Consider the following 25,708-nt stretch of genomic DNA (forward strand, 5'->3'; position numbering starts at 1 on the left):
ATGTTACGCACAGTGACGCTCGTGAACTCGGACAGGCGCACCGAGGAGCGTTTAGGAATAAACGGAGGACAGAGATAACGGTTCCGCTGAATTTAAAAGGTTCCCCGATAAACAGCGCAGCTTCACGCCGGGCAGCAGGTACTGAAGAGCGGCGGGCAGAGCGAGGACTAACCGCAGGAAGGCGGACTGTTCTCCCGTAAACCCGTCTTCACCTCCCAGGTTGGTATTCTGCAAAGAAGCTATACAATATATTTGGTATGCTGGGGTTGTCTTTATCTGGCAGCTTGATATCGCTACATGGAAAACGTGACATGTTGCACTAAAACAAAACACAATAAATGACTAAATAAAATAAAGCTATTGTGTTTGGGAGTGAAACTAAAGTAGTGAGGTGTTAACTGACACATATAAAGGTGGACATCGAACGTCACTGAGGCTAATCAGCTTTGGGGGGCAGACACTGACAATGTAAAGCAGCAGCCGAATCAATACAAATCCGTTCTGATCTACTCTATGGAGATTATAGCTCTTTACCATGATGAACATCCCAGTGGACACACACTATTTGAACTCTGGTCTTAGCTTGATGCTTATTGCTGGATACTGGTATTCACTCTTTTGTTTTTAATGTCTAATATGTTTTTCCACAGTGAGATGCAGTTTCTACTCGGAACTGACCTGGAGTCAAATCATTACAATACTGGTGTCAATCTGGTGTCAAATGGCCCCAAGAAGATTTGATATGACACACCAAACATTAAGGGATTTCAATAATTAGATTTGAAAACATATGGATTTTGTTTCAATTATTCTCAACATGACTTAGAATGGGGAAATACACAAAGATCCCAACATTTTGAAAGATATTTTTTCAAATGGAATTTGGGGGCTCAGTTTAATCCTTTAAAAAATAAATGCCGACCTATAAGTATTTAACTATCTTCAGTTTGAGTTGGTGAAAATAAAGAATACTCTGTGCAGTAACGTGCAACCAGATAACACTTCCGATGCCATGTCTTCAACAACATGGCATCTCAAAACCTTGAAAATAAGTAATTTTTCCATAACCCCAAACATATTCCTAGACAAGATAAACAGTCTCAGTGCTATCATTTGTAGCTATTAACCTGATTAACAGATCAATAGGAGGAAGAAAACAGACTCGAAATATTTCAATAATGTAATTAAATCGTCTTTATGGACAACATTGGAGCCTGATATTTTTTTAAAGACACTGAATAGAGACTGCTTTTATTTTAATGTGTCATGGTTGTGAATTACTCCATACAGACAGACAGATTGAGCTCTATTTCTCAGAGCAGTTTACTTATAGTTCATTTATAATTTGAGTGAGCTCTTGTCATTCTGATTTCACTGCTTGTTTTTTATGTGTATGTAGATGCGGGGTCTCTCCATCCCTGGCCTCCTCCAGGTGACCTCCAGTGATCCCTCCTGACTGCAGCTTTAAACCCTGATCCAGCAGCAGACTTCTGCAGGGTAGGACCAGTAAGATACACATACTGTAAGAGATGATTGCAGAAGAATGTCTTTCTGTACTGGCTACACTAATGCCTTTATAAATGTACTCAAAATGTCCCTCAGTCTTTTTCTTTTTCTTTTTAAATGTGTTGATTTTCTATGATATTGTTCTTTTAGTGACACATGGCGGTGGCTGACATGTGCAATAGATTACGAACAAAGTGGTTGATTAAAATTCCGTCTAATCGATAGTTTCAAATAACCAATTTGGCTCTAATAGTCAACCAATATATCTGTACGGTGGCTGACAGATGCAAATGCAATTTATTGGCCCCAAACACTTTTATTAGGAAAGCCGCACTGCAGCTAGAGGAACGATGCTAAAACACGTGCAATTGAAGTAACATCATCGCCAACTTGACGAAACATGCGCAGCTTTTACAAAAAGCGATGCATAAACGAAACGCTGCAACAAAAAAATCGCTGCAAATAAAAAAATGCTGCTAATACAAATGCTGGAAGAAAACCCAAACCACATTAATTTCAAATATATTAACAAAACACTTATGATTATGAACAGACAAACTCTGTGAGAGTGACAGTTGGGGATTATACCGATCGCATAGTTTCTGAACCCACAGCACGTTTCTCCTATTGAAAATGTTTTGGGCCGTTGTAGCGTGTTTGCACCTGTCAGACAATTGACTGAATTTGGATCAATCACTGTCTTGAAAATCTATTACACTTTTCAGTAATTATCAAGCAAAACAAATTTCTAAATTGTATCTAAATCCCGCTTCTCAAATGTTCATACACTGTTCTATTTGTCAAATACAGCCATTTTCAAGATGTATTCATTTTATTCCTATGGTTTGATACAGTCCAAACATATTAAACATGAACAACTCTGTCTCTAAACAGAACAAGGTAGAGTGCTTGAACTTACATTTGTAGTAGCTGGTCATCCTTATGCAATAATAATAAAACATGCTTCCTGGTGTTTATATATAGTCAGTAATCAAAGCAAGTGGACAGTGAATAAAGAAAAACAGGATTCTGGATGCACAATAAATTGTCATCCTTGTCATACAGGAACACATTACTGTATATAACAGTCCTGACTGAATCTCAGGTATAGATGCTGTGATTACAACACCTTAGCAGTTGTGCTCCACACTCCATGCCTGCGGATATAAGCTAAATGTAGCTTTCCTATATTTAGAGCATTGGCCTCGATAAAAGTGAATGCTCAGATTTTGTGCTCATTTAGGCCACGGATGCACACATACATAAACACAGGCATTTATTATTTATATGCGCCAGTTACACTGTCTTTGCCATCAAATGTTGCTTTAATGACAGCTCAATATTTATTTTTATACTTGTTTCTCAATGAAACAAGAATAAAAAGAAATATAGAGGCATAAATGAAAGCCTCGCCTTTTGAATGTTCGTGTAATTTGTTACAGCAAGTCAGTTCAACTAATTATATTCAGAATGAGGCTCACAAGAACAGGCAGATTGCATTTTTGTGTGACTTTTTGGGCCGTTTCAAGAGTGCATTCTAAGCAGCAGTGAATCAGCTTTTACAAAATGTATTGACAAAAAATACATTATTGCTATCGTCTGTCTGTGAAAGGGCGCCTGGATGCAAATATTTTGCTTATCATTGCAAGAACCTGTGTATACCATTATTTTATATTAATAATATGTTGACCTTGGTTTTATTGCTTTAGCTGATTGATTGTAGCTGGTCCATGGCCATCTATCCCATAGTTGCTGCGATATCTTCGTCTAGACCCGAGACATGGACCAAACAACAGACGGCCATTATATCCCTTGCTTTTTTTTTTAAATAAAGTGATTCCTTTTCAGTATGGCTTAATCATCAAATAATGACAACCATGAAATAGATAGTCTTTGGTTTCTAAATACAGTTGAACAAAATTGTGTTTAAATGTTTATTTAGAAATAAGGTCAGAAGAAAAACCAGGGCATGTTTTGTCAAACCAACAGACCAAAACCACAGACCAGAACCACTATCACATGACAAAATACTTGAGTAATTAAAAAGTATTACAAATGGTTGTGAAATCAGTTGAACGCTTCCAAAGCTGATTTTCCCTTTTTTAAATTGACTCCATAATATTATGCTTGTTTGGATTGGTGTCAAGCATAGCTGCAATACCATCTGCATGTCTGCATCTATCAAATAATGCTGGGAACCCTATTATTCCTCTTTGGCCTAACTAATGGCCACTCATCTATTCACCCATCCATCTGTGCACCTATTTGTTATTGCATTTTCTCGCCTCCATCCTCCAACATCTCTCCCTCTCTTTCATCCTCTTGTTAGAGCTGCTGAATTATTTATCACCAGACGGTGGGCTCTGCTGCTGAACCAGAAGGAGATGGAGAGCTAGAGAGAGAGTAAAAAAGATGGCGAGAGAAAGGGTAGTATGGAGGTGTCCGACGCCGCTGGAAGCCGTGAGTCAGCAGGGAGAGAAAAACCCAGTGTGGGGGAAGATACAGAGTTTATAGATAGCTTTAGGGGATACGACTGGAGACAGTGGCGTCAAATGCCCTCGGTGTGTTTGTGAACGTGTGTGTGCATGTATCGATTTAGCAAAGAAGGTCATGGAGCCGAGAGGAGATTAGAAAACTAGACTCAGAGCACGGCAGCAGAGCTAACGCCTCCTCTGAATAGCAGCTAGACAAAAAAAAAAGGAGACAAGGCGAAGGACGAGAGGAGCTGCTTCACTATGGGGGAGAGCTATATGTACCAGCGACTTCCTTACACCAGAGGAAAGGAGGAGGGGGAGGATGAGGACGAAGAGGAGAGTGCCGGGAGCATTAGAGAGAGTGTCGGAGGACAAATGGTAAATACGAAAGTTCTGGTTGGACATGCCATGATCCTTCTTCACTCTGTAAATACAGTATGTCTTTCTGTGCTAGTGTGTGTCAGTGAGATAAAGAGGTGTGTGTTAGAATTCAAGTGTGATTGTGATCATGTGTGTATTGATCGTGATTGTCGGGCTGCAACTGGACTATACTTTGATTTTAATTCAAATAAATCGTTCAGTTCAGCTGTCCACAGCCTGTTCCTCAAATGCTGCGAAACCAGTTCAGGCTAACATGTTTTATCCGCATCATCATCATCATCATCATCATCATCATCATTCTTTTTATGTTCTTTTAAATCCTGAAGGAGGTTATCTTGAGTTAAAGGCTAAATGAGCAGAGAGTTCAAACCAGGATCAGGGTTAGTTTAATTGGGTTAGTGCTGATCATGTGATGGCAATTGAGATGTTTTTGTAGGGAAACATCCCAGCATGCACTGCAGCATCATGTTAGTGGACACAAGTTTCATTGTATATGTATTCCTGAATTGTAAAATATGTCATTGTATTCTTAATGAACGTTTATTAAATAGTTTGTCCATCAGAGAACTATGACTATTAGTAAAATGTCCTTCTCTGTACACATCTCTCTTAAAATTCAAATAATGCCATTTTAAAATTGACCATAACAGTTTGATTATGCTTTAGATTTTAGTATTGATATCATTAACAATCATGACATTCTAGATCCTTGAAAGTAGGGACACATTGACGGCATTAAATAATGTAAATAATGTATTGGACATGTCATTATTTCGGATAAATTCCTCCCATGATAAATATTGTGTGACATCATGTTTGGATCCAGAAAAAAATTGGACTCAAAGGAATTGACAACAAAATAAGAATTCAAGGGAAAGATTAGCATAAAGGTTGGAAACAGGGAAGAGCACCAGCACCTCTAAATGTCAAAAATTAACATGTTTAGGCACACAATCCATGTGTATTCAACACTGGCTTTCTGTCAATGCATATTTAAATGTGTGTGTGCAGATGCAGAGTGAGGAGGGGACCGAGTGGCTGCTGGAGCTGCTGACAGACGTGCAGCTGCAGCAGTACTTCCTGCGGATCCGTGATGAGCTCAACGTCACACGAATCTCCCACTTCGACTATGTCAAGAACGAAGACCTGGAGAAGATCGGCATGGGACGCCCCGGTACTTCCTATTATCACCTGTTCCCAGACGCAATATAAGTCTTTAGAGGGAAAACAATCTCAATCTGAAATCTTTTTTTTGTGATTGTGTCGTTTTAGGTCAGCGGAGGCTTTGGGAGGCAGTCAAGAGGAGAAGAGCTCTCTATAAACGCAAGTCCTGGATGAGCAAGGTGCAGTACCACTGTCCTGCAAACACACATAAAACCATACTCATACACATTTTTGCTAGAAGTTGCAAGTTTCTCACAAATGTACTAAACGCTATTATTGCACACACACAGTCTTGGACTTTGGAACATTTAATGTCTATCTCTTAAACCCGTATGTCCGAACACTAGCTGCAGCTTAATGACAAATATATTAGTTACTTTACTACATTTTTAGATAGATTTCTTGTATTAGATAACTGATTTTCAAGGCTGAAATAATGCTCACATGTTTGCAGGATGACTGTGTACATCTCATCTGAAGTGACTACAATTACTATTTGTTGCTTTTTTGACATTTTAAGTGTAGATGCATAATTAAATCAAATCAAAAATCTTTCTCTGTATGAGACATACATACAATTAAACCCCTCATCGGTTTCTTCTTCTGTGCTTGTAGGTGTTCCCTGTTAAACGACCTGACACGGACCCCCAGCAACCCCTCCCTCACGGGGCATCGTCCAGTTCGACTTCATCCAATAGTGAGCCAGCAGCCTCGCTCACCTGCCTGATCAGAGAGTCGGAGCTGCAGCTGTTTGAGCGGCTGGGAGACGGCACGTTTGGGGTGGTGCGGAGAGGAGAGTGGACTGGACCCAACGGCAGAGTGGTGAGACGGAAGAGTGTAAAAAACAGGAGGAAGGAAAAGCATAACATGTTGTAGTCTGTGCAAAATGTATGACATTTAAGCTCATCTTGGCTGATTCCCAGAGGTGGGAAGTAGTGGAGTACAAATACTTCATTATTGTACTTATGGTATCATTACTTTACTCCACAACTTATTTTTCTGACGACTTTTTACTTTTACTTCCTACATTTTTAACACAAATACCTGTACATTACATTTTCAAAACTGGCTCGTTACTTTAGTTTTAATCTGCATTTAGTGGCGGGATCATTATTATTTAGAGTCATTGCGTGCCTATAGATTTGAACACAATCCATGTATCCATCATTTCCTGGTCTTCTCTAAAGAAGAGCGACCAATGAAAACGTTGTCATGTTGCTGTTGTTCAGCATCGAAACATTCATTAGCTGACAATGACATTATTGTTCTATTAATATAAAGGGAGGTCAGTTAGTCTTTAATAAAACAGTTGGTAGTTATGGGTACTTTTTAATTAAGTACATTTCGAAGCCCATACTTCTTTACTTTTACTTCAGCAAATAAGTTTAGTCAGTACTTCTACTTTTACCAGAGTATTTTTAAACACGAGTATCTGTACTTCTACTTGAGTAAAGGTGGGGGTACTTTTGCCATCTCTGCTTCTTCCACAAAACTGTCCCAAAGGCAACATTTGTATGCAGTTTATTCTCTTTGTTGTTCGGCTGACATTGTCTCTCCCTCTCTGTGTTTCTAGTTGTCAGTGGCAGTGAAGTGTCTGAAGGCCAGTGTGTTGGACTCTGATGGTCTGGACGATTTCATCAGAGAGGTGAACGCCATGCATTCACTGAGCCATCAGAACCTCATCCGGCTGTACGGCATCGTCCTTACGCAGCCCATGAAGATGGTAAAACACACACTCTGACTCAAAAATGCTAAAGTAGACACCCAAATCACAAATCAGATGCGTAAACAATTATGAGCGTTTTAGTTCCAAAATAATGTCTGTGCTTGTGTGCAGGTGGCTGAGCTGGCCCCTCTGGGTTCTCTGTTGGACCGCCTCAGGAAGCGTCAGGGTCACATCCTCATCTCCTCTCTGTGCAACTACGCTGTTCAGGTCAGTTTAACACCAAAGAAAAGGACAGTAGGGGAAGTGATAAACCCTCAATTCCATTGGGAACGTTACAGTGTCTAGAGATAAATGTAAAATGCACTGAACATATTGTAGGACAACGTATTGTTATTTAAGGTCATGCAGCAAAAGTTGTGTTGTAAAACATCAGTTTTTATATCTTCATTAATTTGGATGAACACATAAAAACTCAAACGAGAGAAAAAGTTAAGAAAAAAAGTGGCGTCAGAAGTATTCTAATAACTAATACCACACTGCAGTTTAAGTCATGCATTCAAACACTTTACTTGAAATATGTAACTATTAACAGACATTTTAATCAAAATTAAAAGTAGTCATAATATATTTTCTTTTATTGTTTAACTATCATTTATGATAAAGATATTCTAGGTTGTGCTGATATTAACTTATTTGTATACGGTTTTATATCGCCAGCAGTGCGAACAATATAAGATCATAATACTGTATGTTTGTTGTGTGTTTGTAACCTGTGTGTTTGTACCCTGAAAAGAAAGTACAATATTTCCCTCAGAGATACAGTCAGGTAGAATAATAAAGATAAATGAAATGGAAATACCCAAGTGAAGTAAAATCACTTCAAATGTATGATAGTACTTTAGTTACATTCCACCAGTGTCTCTTTGTGTCTGTGTGGATGTTAGGTGGCGTGCGGCATGGCCTACCTGGAGCAGAGACGTTTCCTCCACAGAGACCTGGCCGCCCGCAACGTTCTGCTGTCCACCAATGAAATCGTAAAGATTGGTGACTTTGGCCTGATGAGAGCTCTGCCAACACACACTGACCATTACATCATGGAGGAGGGCCACAAAATCCCTTTCCCATGGTGAGAAGAGCGTCCCGATCGCACTTCATTATTTGTCGTTATGTATTTTTTATATCCAGGCTCAAGTGATTGAAAGATTTTATGGGGTTTTATCCATAGTTTTCTTTCTCTCTTACATTTTCTGTGTCTGTGTTATTCTATATTTTCCCTTGTCTCTCTCTAGGTGTGCTCCAGAGTCTCTGAAGTCTCGTAGTTTCTCTCATTCGTCTGATACCTGGATGTTTGGGGTCACTCTGTGGGAGATGTTCACCCATGGACAGGAGCCGTGGCTGGGCCTTAATGGGAGCCAGGTGCTCACATAACTTAAAATGTTGGATACAAAACTATTTTTGCATGTGTTGTTTCCGAAAAAGCTTAACCCCAAAAAACTATGTTAGTTGCAGTTTCTGAAATTGCCCACACAATAAAGATACTATAGCTTTTTAATGATGTGTCTGCTTGCAGATTCTCCACAAGGTGGACGTGAATGCTGAGAGGCTCTGTAAACCAGATGACTGTCCTCAGGACATTTACAATGTAATGCTGCAGTGCTGGAGCCCCAGACCTGAGGACAGACCCACCTTCATCGCCCTCAGAGACTTCCTGCTGGAGGTAATACAGGATTTATTTGTCAAAATCAGCTTTTTAAGCCCTTTGCACCACCTGGTAATGTAAACCATAAGAGAGGAAACTCGTACATGGTATTACAACTGATCTTAGGTGCATTCAGAAAGGTGGTTATATGTGCAAACTAAGTTTAGAGGGAGATTATTACTCAGATCCTTAAAAATACGTACAATGCTCTGTTACTTGTAAAGGAACAGAGCATTTTTAAGCAAGAAGTACTTTAGGTTTAAAAAGTACCTTTTTTAATGAACAGAATGGCCACTGTCATTCTAATGCTTCTATCTGTATAATACCTTATATTATCCTATTCTTATTACCATACCATGTATCTGTAGTTCATAATCTGTTGTGGTTAACGTATATCCTCTACAAAAATGTTTTCAATACATCTTAATAATATAATCAATTATAATTTATGTTGGAGCTATTATTAGTTACAAAACCTTATATTACTATTTGGCAAATGATCTCTAAACAACATATCTTTTAAAAATTCCTCTAAATTGTTTCTGTTATAAAGTAATGAATAACTAAATAAGTACTTATACATTGAGAGGAGTAACATATCATTATTTCTCTCTAAAATGTGTAGTGGTAGAAGTAAAAAGTAGCTCAAAATAAAATCAGTCTTTTTTTTGAAAAATGCAAACATTTTATTTGTAAGTGAAAGCCTAAACCAGAGTACTTTTATTTGCAGTTTGACAAGAATCAGTCAGCTCGCTTTACCAGAACAAATACATAGGCTTTTCAGCTATTAAGCATGTCCTACCACTTGTATTATTTGTTGTGGTTTGCAGATGAGAGGTTGGCTTAGTAGCTGACATTATTATACTAAATTACTTTAATCTATTTACACCACATTACTTTTTACAGGACCTCTAATGAGTTGTATATATTTCAAATTAGAGAGTTAATTTGTCTAAACAGAATCAGAATCAAGTTTATGGCCAGGTACAGTTACACATACAAGGACTTTTCTTTGGTATCTGGTGGTGCGAACATAAACAATCTAAGAAAATAAGTTGCAATATGAGGTAAAAAATGAAAGGTATAAGGATAATAAAAAAACCTGTATTTTTAAGAAACAATGTTGCATAAAAAAAGAATACTAAAGACAAGTATTTACAACAAATGTAAATATACAAAGAACATTAAAAGCTTAAAGAATGTTATTTCATCTCATATTTCCACTAAATGTGTTTCTTTAGCTCCAAAAGTAGTTGGAAACCAAAGTGATGCAGCGGACAAATAAAGGACAATAGAAGAAAAGCAAGTGGAAACAAATAAATCACCATTTAAAAAGAATGACAGGACATGTTTGTATCTTGTGATCCTGCTGAGGACAGTAATACATCATCAGACGTTTGTAGCTCTTTTCCTCTAACTGTAAGTGTGTGTGTTCCGCAGACAATGCCGACAGATATGAAAGCGCTCCAGGACTTTGAGGAGGAAGACAAGCTCCAAATTAAAATGAACGATGTCATCACCATGATAGAGGGAAGGTCAGTGTGTTATAATTCACATGGCTGTACCTTCAAGAATGTCATTTAATTCTCATTAGCAGATCAGTACTTTAACACAATTACTGGTCTGGAAAGTCATGCTTATGTGTGTCAGTGCGTATTGGAATGAAGGTTATTACTCCAAGTCTACAAATGCGTCTTTTGTTGATATTGAATTCCTTGCTTTATTGAGCATTTATGTAATGCTGTGTAGTTAATGGCTCGTTTTATAAAATATACTGTGGGTATTGATGCCCAAATCAAAACCCACAAGTAAACAATTATTATTAATTTGCCGTCATTTACATTCATGTGACTTAGACAATCTGCTCCACTCAGGAAAGTCCCATTCTTTTTGAATGACATTGTATATGAGGACTCAGATTCCAGTCATGTGGTAAACAGAAAAGACCTCCTTATTATGTCCTTATATGTGTTTTCAGGGCAGAGCATTACTGGTGGAGAGGACAGAACAGGGGCACGCTGCGTATCGGTCAGTTTCCTCGTCACGTGGTGACATCAGTCGCCGGTACATCCGTCCACGACATCAGCAAACCGCTCAAACACTCCTTCATCCACACGGGGCACGGAGACACGGACCCTCACAGGAGCTGGGGACATGCAGACCGCATAGACAGGTTAATAATACACGCATATTAACTTCAGTTGCATCCACACAAAATATGAAATAATACAATCAATTAATAGATTAATGGTTTTATTTAGGGTTCAACACTAGTAGAAAAACAATCTGGTTATATAAATGTTTCAAAGGCTTGAATGGCAATATTTTGCGAGAAAAACATAATAAAAAGTGTTGTTATATTAAATAGCATGTTGTGTAAAAGTCAGCAATGGTTTCTTTGTTATTCCTTTATTCATCATTTTACCCTCCTCGACCTATATTGAACTACTCATCTAGATCATGAAAACCATTTTGAATTGATAGAGTGGACAATGTTGAACTACAAACAGTTATCACTAAATGCTATGCTATGCTAAGCTCGAACCATGTGTATGTGATTCTGTAGATCTGCTATCATTGCCGTCTCCACTGGAGTGCAGCATTGAGTCAGTTTACCAACAGATGATGTACTTGTTAAGGTTTTATAGGAACATGCTTGAAATTCAGAATAACTCACATCTGCTGCAATAATAGAAAAATAAAAAAACTCAAGCATTTTTACTGCCAGCAAAGTGTATCCACGAAAAAAGTACTTATTGGCTATAGCAAACATAAAGGACAGCTGAAAAGAAATAACATGTTCAGTTAAAAATGTTTGTCTTATAAACTAATGTTGAATTAATTTGCAGCCACAGGTTTATTCCATTAAATCTGATTGACGTCTCTTCTCTCTTTCAGTCTGTATTTGGGGAACCCCATGGACCCTCCTGACGTCCTTGGAATGGACTCGGGCATCGCAAGGCCGACCAAACTCCCCAACCGTGCAAAGAGTACATTTATGCAAACCTTTTTAACATATATTTAGTGGCACGTTAAGTACACATACTCAAGTACATTTAATCAAGTGCTGTGCTTTACTATGCATTAGATGTGGTATATTCAATGTTGTATGCAACTCTATTTATTTATATTCTTTAAGAAAAATTCATGTATGTCCACATTTGGTCACTTAAGGCCATTAAGTGTATCTATATAGATTGAGAAACATCTCCTACATCTAATTATTAAAGCTTATTTTGGATAAGCCTTAAAATATATTGTCAAAAAGCGCATTAAACGTTGACTTGGAAGATATACATGGATATCACACAAAAATTACGTTACAAACATGTGATTATATTATAGAATATGATGCAGTGATGTAGATTAAACTGCCCACCAGAATATACAGAGGTAAAAAGAGTAAATGAAATGCAAGAAACACATTAATGCATCAGTAATGTTACTCTTCAATGTTACTTTTGAGCATTAACTGGACTTTTACTAAGTGTTTTCTAACAGTATTTTTACATGTACTCCTTGTAACTAGCTTACAATGGTTCTACTGAACAAATATCACCTCATAATTCTTATTCCTTTTAAGGCACTATGTGAATATACACTAATATCTAAAACTCTCTTTATCAGAGCAACCTCCTCCTCGTCCGCCTCAACCTGCTGTCCTGCTGAAGAGTAAGTGTTCCTCAGCAACTGTTTACAATCAAAATGTTTTCATTTAAATACATCCTTGTGTTTCCTGACTGGTGCTTGAATGTGCATCCAGAGCCATTCTACGACTCTGTGATCGACGATTACGATGACGAAGAAGACACCAGCACTTCTTCTGGCCTGAGGAAGCTCGGAGTGTCCCTGGGACTCAAGCTGAGACCGTGGGAGGGGTCCAGGGTGCGCTCGGCCAAAAGTGAAGTGTCGCTCATCGACTTCACTGATGACAGCTTCAGCTCCACCACGCCCTCGCCACTTGCTGATATGCGGCAGCCGGATGAGGACACCCTCAAGGTACTGTCTGTTAGTGAATGAAAGTAGTTAGGATGTGAAATATTTAAATGTGATTCATTTTAAACCATAACAGTTTTCTCGCTTCTGGGTTTACTTCCAGTATTCGGCTGATTTAATCTTGTGTTTGGTCCCCCTGGCCCCGCCCTCAAGAACCCACTCGGCCCATAGACTTAACAATGTGACGTAACAAATGTTTTAATCCCTTTTTATGGTTCAAGAAAGGTTCTACAATTATAAAACCTAAAAACTGAGGACTCATAGTTAGCAGGCAGATTACATATTCTTCATTTATGTTATTTGTTACGCCAGGTGATACATAACAGTATGCTAGTAAGATGCTAAAAGTCTGCAAGTTTGGATCTTATCACTTTTTACTTTGTTATTATGTTAATGTATAGTCTTGTAATTGAGTTATTATATTTAGTGAGAATATTGCAATCCTCAAATCGACAGACCTGTATAGATTCAGCTTGGATGGCGATAAGATTCTATGATGCTGTAATTTACCTTCAATTGAACCTTGGTTCAAGTTTTTTATGCCAAGCCTACATTGTGTCTTCACAAAAGATTTGGCATTTAATGGAACACAAATCAGAACGAAGACATCCTTGCAGTCTAAGTCACTTAGAAACTTGGTACACAAGCCATCATGAACTTCACGGTTTCCTGTCAACAGTTTAAAAGACGTCTCTTTTAGAATAGTCGTCCAAGTGAAACATTTTTCGCTGTAAAGTCAAGAGTGGTCACCTGTGCAAAATAGAATGAACGCAGAGCAGTGGTGCTGTGTCCAGATTTCATAACAGTATCCATGCTTCCTCCCTCCTACTGCTGGCGCCCTTTCACAGAATCGAAGGTTGATGGAAAAGAATGATTTGCATTTTCTAAAGCAGCACATACAGCACTTTTTCACATGTTTCCACAGCTGCAATCATAGGACGTGGAGAGGTTTTTATATTTTACATGCATAATTTCCCCTCTGATCTTGTGTATCCACTACCTTTATTCCCTTTGGTTTCCAGTCCCACACCATCCCACACAGAAAGCCATTTTTCTCCAGCAGTACATGATCTTAAAGTTTTGTCAAATACCATAGACCTTCTCACACTATGTGATCACAGTTTTGTGTTCTCTAAAGGATGTGTTCCAGCTTTTGACTAAGAAAAGTCTTGAATAAACTTTTGTCCTTGAGCCGAAGGCAGATACAGTGAAACAGATTTGCACTCATTGATTGGTTATGTGCACATTCGTAATTTAGTGGCTTACAGTCATATTTCCGCTTAACTTTTAAGCATTTTTCCATCATCTCAACGAGTTTGGTTGTTCATACTTTTTTGCTACATAAATATGTCATATATGTAATGTGCAGATTTTTTGTTGTAAATCTAAAACTTCTACAGCCATTTCTTCTTCCAGTCCTGCCCAGTTCTTTTGATGAGCTATGATGTTTAAACCATACAAGTTCTAGGTAGATGACAAATGTTGTTAATTCAACAACAATACTTGATTGTTATTTTTTCTCGACATACAGTATGAAGCTGGCCACAACATACTATTGAGTCATTCTCTGTTCCAAGGTTGGCTTTTATAATGTATAACTTTCCCCTAGTTGGTTTATTAGTCTTTAGCACTGTCTATGACATTTTTCTCAGATTCTGCAATGTCCCTCCTTCTCATACAGGACACTCCGTCCATCCTGGACTGGCCTCTCCCTCAACCATCTTATGACGAGGTGACTACCAAGCTCGAGGACCAATCAGAGGACCAGGAGGTGCGGTCTATTAACAAGGGATTCACTGAGGAGACCACGCCCACCGCCAGCATTAGTATGGTTGGCCGGAGCGAGTCGCAGTCAGCTGACCTCTTCCAAGAGTTACAGAGAGAGGTAGAGAAAGTAATGGACACATTGTTTCAGTTTTTGTGGACACAAACAGACACATGCTAATCCAGTGGTTCTCAAACTTTTTTCAATAATGTACCCCCTTTGAAAAAAAAGTACCCCCTGATCAGTGCAAAAAAAATTGTTAGGGAAAATATGCCTATATAAAGAGGTACAGTAAAGCGCTGCACCATCAGTGTCTGATTTATTAAAACAACGACATTGTAACTGAGAAACACTTAAATGCTACATTTCAAATGTTTACAATCCATCACTAAATTCATGGCCAACCAATTTTAACATCATGCAATAACACTAAGACAACATTAGTTGCATTGAACTGATCTTTTTAATAAGTTGTACTTACAATTTAGTGAGCAATATGGGCTTGTGCTTCACTGAGGATCTTTGTCATTCTCGGTGACAGGAAGGCCACTGCAGTTATTACACTTCGCGTTTTGAAATATTTGTAACTCTGTTAATATAAAACCCACACTGCTCAAACTTCGTTACTTTTCCTAAAATTAGTATATTTATTTATTTAGGGGCGTGGGGAATAAAGAGAAAAATATATATGAGCATTTTATGAGCATGGGATTTTGACCCCTCAAATGCATAATGCTATACTTTGCGGCAACGCTTATTGTTTAGGTCCTTTGATAAGCAGGCAGTCATATTATTAACTAGAACTAGCTAGATCTGATAGATTTGGACATAAACGCGAGTGAATTCTAACCGGACGCGAGAGAGAGAGATCAGATCAGCTGCTGCTGACGGAGAACAGGCAGCTCTGCATGATCACAGCTCCGTCCGCTGTGATGGACCGTTGAGCGGAGCAAAATACACTAAGAGTTAGACCTAACACACTTAGCTATTTCATCTACTCTGGAACTAGCTAAAGTTTAGTTATACATATATTTATTCTTTACTGTCGGGTCACTTATTACAGGTTCAGCGAGCTGCACGAGCCTGACTAGCTGTCAGGAGAGGGAGAGGAAAAGAGAGCACCCCGTTTATTGTTCCCATTTTATTATCCAGAATGACTGTAAACTTGTGAAGAAAGTAGTTAATCTACTATTAGTAGTTTGTTTAAATGCATTAATTACGTTTTTTTTCATTAACATAAAATAAATCTCACGTACCCCCTGCAGTACTCCAACGTACCCCTAGGGGTCCGCGTACCCCCATTTGAGAACCACTGTGCTAATCTATTTTTTGTGGGTGTAGGTGATGGTGAAGCTTCAGGTTCCCATGTCAACGGGCCGCTCTCTCCCCTCCTCCCCGCTCCCGATGACCCTGGCTTCTCCGAGCACCCACCGACAGATCTACCTGCCCCCTCCGTCCCCCACCTATGCCCCCTCCTGCCTGGATGACCGTCCCGTGCTGCCCCCTCGCAGCCCCGTCCCCCCGTTGCGTCCGTCAAAGCGCATCCCCTCTACCCACACCCCCCACCCCCAGGCACGCCCCAGCTCCATCTCCATGGGCGATGTGGAAGACAGACCTCCTCAGATCCCACCCAGAGACCACGCCTTCTCTCAGCCAGGCTCCCGCTCCTCCTCTCCACTCCCCCTGGTGCCCCCGCTGTCCTCCTACCCCATGGCCCTGCCCCCTCCCCCTATCTCAAGCTCCCCTCGCAGGGCATCAGGACTCCTGGGACCCCTTCTGTCCTCCAACTCCTCCCCGTCTCACTCCACATCACACTCTTCACGGCAGGCAGCTAGTGGTTCATCCTACTCATCCAGCTCCATTCTGGATCCTCTTGCTTTTCGTGAGGGGCGCGGCCTCTCCTCACTGATTGACAGCTCCCAGAGCTCTGCTCCGGCTCCGTTGCCAGAGCGACCAGCTTTTCTGGAAAGGTGTGTTGCTGATATCAAACACTGTCCAACTAGCTTGTTTAGCCAATACATTATCCTGGAACTAGCTCCATACTGTATAAGCTATAATTGCTAATCTAGGGGGATTCGTTCTGAGTTCACTAATTTTGAGCTTTTCATCATATTCTGATCTTCATAGGCAGAATGCCAGTTAATCCATAATGTATGAAATAAATAATATATTTGTAAAATACATATTTATGTGTATAAATTGTTAATATACAATAATAAACAAGCAGTTTTTTATTATATAAATGAATACAGTACTGTAACCATGCCTTTCAAAAAATGTATCTATAATAACAAAAAAACTGTCACCATTTTGTGTTAGATATGGAGCAGCTAATATGGCGGCAGTCAAACCAATGATTCAACATCCCAGCGGAGCCAAACCAAACTCCTCCTACAACAACAACAACAATGGGCGAACTGCAGCTCCCAGCATGCTTCAGGAGCAGAGCGTCACACAGGTAAGAGAGAGGTAAATAAAATGCGCACATTTATTTTAAATGCCACATGCAGACAAATCAGTCAAATGAGTCACCCTCAACATGTTGGATTTAAAATTCCCTGATCCATATTAATCAATTAGTCAAGCACATTGCTACTTTGGCTTTAAAACGCTTTTAATTTACAGTAGTAACTCCTTCACTGATTTGTAAATATTGAACCGATTTATGAACTCCTTATTATTCAAATACAGCTGTGTGAGACTACATAACATCTGCCCTAATGTTTTGAAAAGTCCCTTTTGTAGACATATTTAAAAACCTTTCTGTAAAAAATTATCTTTTAGGCATGACCTTCTTCATTCTAACACTGCAGGACTCCCCTTTTGTCCATGAAAAATGAACTGACTTCAAAACGGCACAGGCATAATTTCATTACAGACTGTGAGTCCATCCCTTATTGATACCAACATCTCATTAACACTTGCTATTAGTGTTGTAGTTAATCAGTTACAACACCACACACATAATTAAACCCAAATAGACCTGCCAGATATCTGATAGACATAAAACCCTTTAGGATTTAACCCACCACTCTGACATTTCCCTTCTTCTTTAAATATGGCCTCATTAAATATTAGACCATTAGCTAAAATACTTTGATCATAAATGGTTTGATTACCTCACATGAAGTGGATCGAACCCAAATAACACAGTCACAGCCATGCTTGATGTTGTAATCTCACTGTACCTTGCCCCAAGTGGAAACTCAATTGAAATGTAGACCACATAACAGGAATTCTGATAATGTGAGGAAAGCAGGTCATCATTGACTTGTCTGAGACAACTTCACATCTGGCATAGGAGTTATTGCAGAGTTATGTGTTTCCTCTTTGTAGAATCATGTTACCTTTCTGAAAAGGAGATCAGAAGGAGGCATTAACCTATTCACTATCTATTCTTTAAATACCTTTAAACTTTAATCCTCCATTCATTATAACTTCATAGTGCGGTATGGAGTCTACTGCTCAGAAAATAGAGCACATCGTCCATTACTGGATCAGAACTTCCACCCCTGGCTCCTCAAGTCCACAAGTCCAAGGCTACGGTCGAATTGTCAGTTTAGCTTAGGAAACTTCCTAACGGAGTGAAATGACCCGGAAGTACCTCAGTGGCAGCCATGATAAGAGCCGTTCGAGTTCTCTAGATGATAGGAAAGGAGGTTTGAAACGTCCTTTATAACCTCCTTTAGCTTAGGAAACACTGGATCTTAAGGCCCGACACACCAAGCTGACACCAAATAACTGACACAGACGGACCCCGACTGTTGCGTCGCCTCGCGTCTCTGCGTTTTGGCCATGTGTCGCACTGGAACACACCCCAAAGACCTCAGCCGACGGCCAAGAAGCACGTACGAACTGCGCATGCGTGAGTGGCAATAACTCTGCTTACCAGCAGGCGGCGGTAGTGTGTATTCGTCATTCAAAAGAGGCAACAACCGGACGAAAGACTGCGTGATAACCGAGAGAAGAAGAACAGACTGCGTGATATAAAGAAACAACAAATAGCGTGTGCGTTCCATTTTCACTCTACAACGAGAAGCTCATGGGCTCGCTAGCTGAACAGCCAATTAGAGTGATTTCTTTTGCCGACTGCCTGCCGATTCAACATGTTGAATCAGCGGGTTTTCGGCTGAAAAGGCGTCGGCAGGCTGAAAAGACACGACGGTGCGGGACACACCAATCTGAGTAGGGCGTGTCAACGCTCATCGTCGGCCTGATGCCCACCGACAGCCAAAATCGGCTTGGTGTGTCCGGGCCTTTACTTTACGAAAGGAAAAGAGAACATGCTGTCACACAATATACCACGGTGAATGTTGACCTTCCTTTTCCTTTCTTAAAGGAAGGTCAACATTTACCGTGACAAAACATTCGGCCGTTCACGGAAACAACCGATTATGACCGAGAAATTAGTATCATGAAAGTTAAGGTGCTTATTAAAGGTGGGGTAGGTAAGTTTCAGAAACCGGCTCGAGAGACACTTTTTGTTATATTCCATGGAATGCTCTTAACATCCCGATAGCAATGAATATCTTAAGTGCTTTGACAACAAATCCATAAAAAAATGTCATCTGTAGAAGCCGTAATACTGTAAAAAGTACGACCAATCCGTTTAGCCGGCCCGGATAACTGGATGGCCTACCTGCCTGTCAGCCTTCCATCGGGGCACAAACTTATCTCGTGCCCTAATTGGTCATGTGCGCGTTCGTGTGTGTTGGAGGAGGGGCTCTATAAGGAAGTGGCAGATTTTCTCCGGTTGTGTATTTTCAAATTCTAGCGATCTCGAGCCGGTTTCTCAAACTTACCTACCCCACCTTTAAGCATTTTAAAATGTATGTGGTAACTTGCCAAAGTGCTTTGTTTTAAACGTTCATCACTATAATAATCAAAAGGAGAAATATGAACGTTAGTTTTTACTGGAATGATCAAATAAAGTCAACATTTCACAGTGTTTACTGAGCTGTGTGGGGTTTCTTAAACTTTTAAAAACATGTTTAATGGTGATATACACAGTGATAGATGTTAAGGACTAACACGTTTATAATAATTACATTTGTATTTATTTTAAGATCTTTTCATACAATCATACGTATTGGGATCATTTGTATTAATGTGGAGCCGGAGGGGGAGGGTGACAAGCATTAGTTTCACTTTCCTTTTTTATTTGAATTCCAACCTCGGTTATGATGATTATGTTTCTCTTTTGTCCACGTTCATAAAGCATAAAACAACACCATAAGAGCACGGTGCAAAGTATCTAGATGGGTTTACAGTAGTCCGCCGTCCATGTAGTCTGCTGTATAGAAAACTGTAGTTTCCCGACAGCAGACGCACATTTATGACGTCCAATGGCGCATCATAAATATGTCCGATAGTGTAAGTGCAGTCAGATTCTCAAAGCACCGCAGTCTCTTCTCCTAAGTCCTTTTGAATTCTCCTATCCACTATCCCTTAACCCCGTGACGTTTCAAACAGAGATAGTGGATAGGAATAGACGATAGGTGCTGATCTTTTTACTATTCAACTGCAACCCCTGTGTCATTGGGCCCTAAAACGCTACAGAAGACTTAGCCATCAGTGTCAGAGTGTATGTGAATAAATAATAGATATTAGATTATGAGCAGTGTGAATGGGTAAATGTGGTGTAGCTTACAAAAAAAAAGGCTTTGGTAAAATGGTCTGATAAGGTCCGTCATTGACAGGTCCAAGGAGCAGTACACGGTGTCACGCTGGAAGAGTGTCAGGCAGCTCTGCAAAGTCACAACTGGAGCACCCCCCATGCAGTAAACGTTTTAAAGGTACACTTGTGTTTTTAAAATACTTTGTTAACCTTGAAAGCTAAACCCCACCTGTAGAGTAGATGTTGTCACCAGGTACCCTAAAACTTAGTAATACAATGTGGTGCAAAGCTAACAATTACATTTGCAATACATTTGTGAATCTTTATGTTTGCGTTTAATAATATTGAAACCGACCGACAGTCATTTAGCTCACGAACCCATCTGACTTCAGCGTGAGTTACACAACAGTTAAATGAACATACATTAAATAAATGGTTATATGGACTTCCGTTAGTAAGAGAAAGCTCAAGGACATACATGATAGGAGGATGAATGGAACTGTATAAGAACTTCTGTTCAACTGTAACTCTCCTTTCTTTCTATGCTGAGAGAGAATGAGAATCATAGGACTGAATGCATATACAGTAACACAGTGTGAATCAGAGACATCATTCAATACTCAAACAATAGCAGTCAATACTACCTGCCTGCCTACATTTCATGTTCTTGCTGTATGTATTGAAGGTGGAGCAGCTGTTTCGTCTTGGCCTGAGGTCGAGATCTGAGTGTGAGGAACTTCTGCAGCGCTGCCAGTGGAACCTGGAACAGGCCAGCACGCTCATGCTGGACACATACGGACCACATCGTAACAAGTAAGTATGTAGCTGTTCTATTCCCCTAATATGTACACTCACCAGCCACTTTATTAGCTACACCTTGGTATGATCTTTAACCAGTTTGGCCATTCTCCTCTGACCTCTGGCGTCAACAAGGCATTTTCGCCCAGAGAACTGTCGCTCACTGGATATTTTCTCTTTCTCTGACCTTTCTCTTTAAACCCTAGAGACGGTTGTGTGGGAAAATCCCACTAGATCAGCAGTTTCCGAATTACTCAGACCAGCCCGTCCGGCACCAACAACCATGCCACGTTCAAAGTCACTTAAATCAACTGTCTTCCCCGTTCTGATGCTCTGTTTGAACTTCACCAGGTCGTGTTTACCATGTTTACATGCCTAAATGCCTTGAGTTGCCGTCATGTGATTGGCTGATTAGATATTTGCTATAACGAGCAGTTGAACAGGTGTACCTAATAAAGTGGCCACTGTGTGTATGTCTTTGTTTTTATTTTAAATATATTGCCAAGCTTGATTCAGCAATGGTTACACAATCCTAATTTATTTGCATCTCGTTTATTAAATAAATAGTTTGGAAGTTTGTGTAATACGCTCGTTCAATTTCTAATTGAGTGTTGGATAAAAAGATAGAGATCACTTGTGCCTGTACTCAGCTTACTCGTTCAGCTCTGGTATGTGTGCAGACATGTTCTCATCTCACTTTTGACAAAAAGTAAAATAAGCACCTTTCCTTGAATCCCAAACTAGTTATTATTTTAAATGTACCCACTACCCACACAATTATTTGAACAAACATACATAACTTAAACGCTTCTCCCTGACTGCTTTTAAAAACAAACTCATATAGGAACGGCGCGGAGCAGAGGTTTCTGCCCCAACAATGGTCACAGTAGTAACCCTGGCCAGTGCTTACATGGCCTAGGACCGTAGTTACAGTAGTAACTATGGCCAGTACTTACCTTACTCTCTGCATCTAAAGAAAAAACGGGCAAAATATGGCACACTGGGCTTTCCATACTAAATTAAATGAGAGACGCAGCTAAAGCTGGGACTCAAATGCTAATGATAGCTCGGGCACAACGCCACAAGCAGAACTTTCAAAAGAGCATAATAAGGGCAACTTTATGGGAGAGGAAACGGGAACACTGTTGTCACCAGAAAGTCTAAGCCAAACAATAAATAAGACAGCAATCAGGACAACTTAGCTGGGAGAGGGTGCAGGGACACAGCCATCACCCGCAACAAGTTGACACAAACCTGTCCGTCGAGGCTCTGCACAGCGCACAGCCGGCCACAGCTCCTGGAGGACGCGTTAACAACCCGTAGCTCCGACTGTCAGCACTTTTAAATGGAACGAAGCTGCCACGGCACACTATCCAAAACAGGATTCGAACTAGGCCACCATTAAACTGTCATTCTGCACATTTCTTATTCTATCTACATACATCTTATAAGAGTATAATTAATACGTATAATATCGGTTAAAATAAGTGCTTCAACATTAACATTGTAGCAAAGTTGATTGTCAAGTTCCAAAACAAACAATAATATTAGATGTTAAGTACTTTGTCAGGCTTAATATTTATCTGTAGATACCCCCAAAGCTTTTTTCTTATTTAAAAGAAGACCTTAACCTAAAGTATTCTTTAATATTTAAATAAAGCCTAATTAGTTTGTCTGTTTTGCACATCCTCCTGTTAATATCTTTGGACGTCCTGCACTAAACTGTTTTATTGTAGAGATCACTTACAGTATCTTCTTGATATTTTCTATTCTATATTTCTATCATTGACCTTCTACTTTCCCCCTATTTTGTATGTACTCTTATTTTTTTTTTTAATGTTTTCGGATTTCATATCGCATAAACACCATATCCCAACGTGCATTGCAGCTAAAACATCCAATCACCGAGCTTCAACGATAGCTAAGGATTAGAGTAGTAGTTAGATGTTTTCGCCTGTCAAAACCTTTGAAAAAAGAATCGAAAGGGAAAAATCTATGGGAAAAACACAAAAGCATTGTACACAATTTAAACCAATCAATGTTGTGTAATTAGGATAAACTGATGTTTTTTAGTTGATGAGTACTGCAGATTTCACTGTAAAATCATTTGACAGTGAGGGGAATACTTCCGGTTTTACTATGAAAACTTCAAGACCGGAAAGTCTGTTTTCACCCTGTGAGGGTTAACGCTAACTTTACATGGACGCAGGTCAATAGAAATGAATAGGGGGAAAGACGTAGTATATTGACGTTCTCCTGGCGAGACCTCAAATAATCTTCGTAATATCTATCAAACTATAGATCCACACATCCACTGGACGTGGATTCTAAAAGTACAATATGCACTTCTCGCTAGAAATCTAATCAAAAAGCATTTTAATGGCCAAACTATCCTACAATTTAGGATTTTCCAGAGAGGGTTATTTGTGAATATACGACCCACCGGAGCATTTGCAATCAACGGGAGCACTAGGTCGAAAACTTTAAAACGTGATCATAGGTCGTAATAAACTGCTTGAACAATCGACCTATTTGGTCGTATGAGTTGGAGGACTTGTTGCGGAGAAAATACGTTTCTAGCTAAACGTAATTAAGAATGCAGTATGAAACGACTACAAACAATATTGCGATTATTTACCCATTAACCAGCATAATAACGGATTTGGTAAACTGAACAATAGTGAGCCGCCATCCCGAAAATAAGTTTGCTCTAAAATTATATTAATACATTACTATTATCATTATTATAAGCAAGACAATAAACGGCAAAGATATGTAGAATATAAACGTATTTGAGATACGTTCAAAACAAACGTAATGTGGGAGAAAATACGTTTCTTGCTAAACGTAATTGAGAATGCAGTTTAGTTCTGGAGGAACGTAATTGTTAGGAGACAGGGTTGACTTATCCTGTGAAATTATGAAAAAAAGTGACCTTGTATAATTTACTAAACTATAAAATTAACAGAGGAATCCTTACATAAATCCAGAAATGAGGCTTTTGCAGAGGTTTCTCTAAACACTATAGTCTGCTACGGCACCTGGCGATAGAGTGGTCTTTTCAATAAATAATAAGATTGATTGTTTACCCACCATTACTGTGGTTTGTTCAAATCCACCTATCTTTGTCAAAATTGTACCAAGTTTAGTCAGTGATGGTTGCTAATATCTAATGCTCAATATTGTTTGTACTCTACCAACACTTGAGGAACATATTTGTCTCACTGAAGGATGCTAAATGCTTAAATGTGTCACCAGCCTGTCACTTACTGGAAATGTTGGGTGCTGAACAGGCAGCATTCATTATCAGTTAACCTTTTTTCAGGGTTTTCAACCCTGCACATATGACTCCCTCTCTGTCTTTATGTCTCACAGGAAGTGACAACAGGAGGACAAACTGAGCGCTGACCGGCTCAGATGACTCACCATTCCAAGCATTTGAGACATAGTGATGCTTTTTAATGAATGGAGGTACATAAAGCCGTATATGTGCCTCACTTATTGTACTGTGAATACCTGCTATTACCTGTGTCATACACACGCATGCTCATTATTTGCTAACGGAGCAGCTTGTTGAATGAACTTTACTTAAACCATTGCTATCTATGCTTTTTGTTATTACTGAACCTGAATAATGAACAGTTGTGTTTTTTCTGGTAGCTACTGCAAACTTCTACTGCGTGTGTCTGCTGTGAATGAGTGAGTGTGTGCATTACATGCACACAAACACTGTATATGGCCATGCTTTCTGCTGTTAATAAAGCGATACAAAATCAGGGAACTGTTAGCTACTGATATAGTTGTAGGTTTTGTATGTAAAGTCCTTATAAGATACTGTATTATTTATTGCACTTTACTAAGTGTTTAACACTAGCTGAAGACACAATAACTGCTGCTCAGACTAAGATATATCTTGTTTATGAAGTGAATAAAATACGGATATGGACTATTAGCATATCAGGAATAATTATTATTGTATCATTTGAGTTGTAAACCAAGCTTTTTAGGCTTTTTAGAATCTTAGCTGGAACCCTACTATAGGCAATACAATGCCTGAATCAGAAATGTGAAGCTACCTACCATCTCATTATGAACAAGTAAGATATTTAATCATTTGAAAATTGATGTTTAGTATTTCTTCCTATGAAAATGAATGCTGCATGATAATCAGTAGCAGTTACCTACTTATTCAGTTGATTTGAATTAAATGCTTCAGTAAGTGTTACTGTATGTATGAGTGTGTACTTGTGTGCCTACTGCCTAGTGTGTGTATGTGTGTGTCTGCGCAGATATTGATCATAAATATGATCAATTACAAATTATACGGAACAAAAAACAGATAGGAATGGATAACACATGTTCCATTATTACAGCATTGCATGTCAGATGCTATACGATACAGCCAGCTTTCTTCTTCAGACCAAATTAGAACAGTAAAAGTAGAAATGTCAAATACATTATGGCAAAAATGTTAAAAAACGCTTCTGTTTCTTTCTGTTTGGGTCTGTGTGTGTCAGACATCCTGCCAGCTATTGCAATGTTTTGGATTTATGTGATGCTGACAGCAATATGTTGTAACATTCGAGCAGCTTATTAATGAAATTACAAGTATGGCCTCCAACATTGTGTTAATAAAATGAAA

At 39.3% G+C, this 25,708-nt stretch overlaps 1 protein-coding gene across 4 annotated transcripts; it reads left to right on the top strand.

Annotated features, from left to right (window-relative positions):
• On the top strand, window positions 1–25,708 carry tnk2a (tyrosine kinase, non-receptor, 2a). 4 transcript variants are annotated; one of them, XM_034109197.1, is made up of 22 exons: window positions 1–219; window positions 1,400–1,497; window positions 3,836–4,358; window positions 5,373–5,535; window positions 5,634–5,704; window positions 6,141–6,347; window positions 7,099–7,248; window positions 7,363–7,458; window positions 8,136–8,317; window positions 8,481–8,607; window positions 8,762–8,908; window positions 10,331–10,425; window positions 10,869–11,063; window positions 11,789–11,880; window positions 12,518–12,562; window positions 12,654–12,889; window positions 14,568–14,771; window positions 15,993–16,621; window positions 16,971–17,109; window positions 20,351–20,446; window positions 20,954–21,081; window positions 24,442–25,708. In XM_034109197.1, the coding sequence occupies exons 3-22, from the start codon at window positions 4,242–4,244 to the stop codon at window positions 24,446–24,448; spliced, it is 3,126 nt and encodes a 1,041-aa protein (XP_033965088.1). In that variant the 5' UTR covers window positions 1–219; window positions 1,400–1,497; window positions 3,836–4,241; the 3' UTR covers window positions 24,449–25,708. The 4 variants fall into 4 exon arrangements, with proteins under 4 accessions (XP_033965088.1, XP_033965090.1, XP_033965091.1 ...); XM_034109199.1 differs by lacking the exons at window positions 3,836–4,358; window positions 24,442–25,708 and adding an exon at window positions 21,273–21,521 and having other exon boundaries at window positions 1,400–1,522; XM_034109200.1 differs by lacking the exons at window positions 3,836–4,358; window positions 24,442–25,708 and adding an exon at window positions 21,273–21,521 and having other exon boundaries at window positions 1,400–1,506.

Source organism: Pseudochaenichthys georgianus, chromosome 20 (genome assembly GCF_902827115.2).
Source record: "Pseudochaenichthys georgianus chromosome 20, fPseGeo1.2, whole genome shotgun sequence".
Taxonomy (NCBI): Eukaryota; Metazoa; Chordata; class Actinopteri; order Perciformes; family Channichthyidae; genus Pseudochaenichthys; species Pseudochaenichthys georgianus.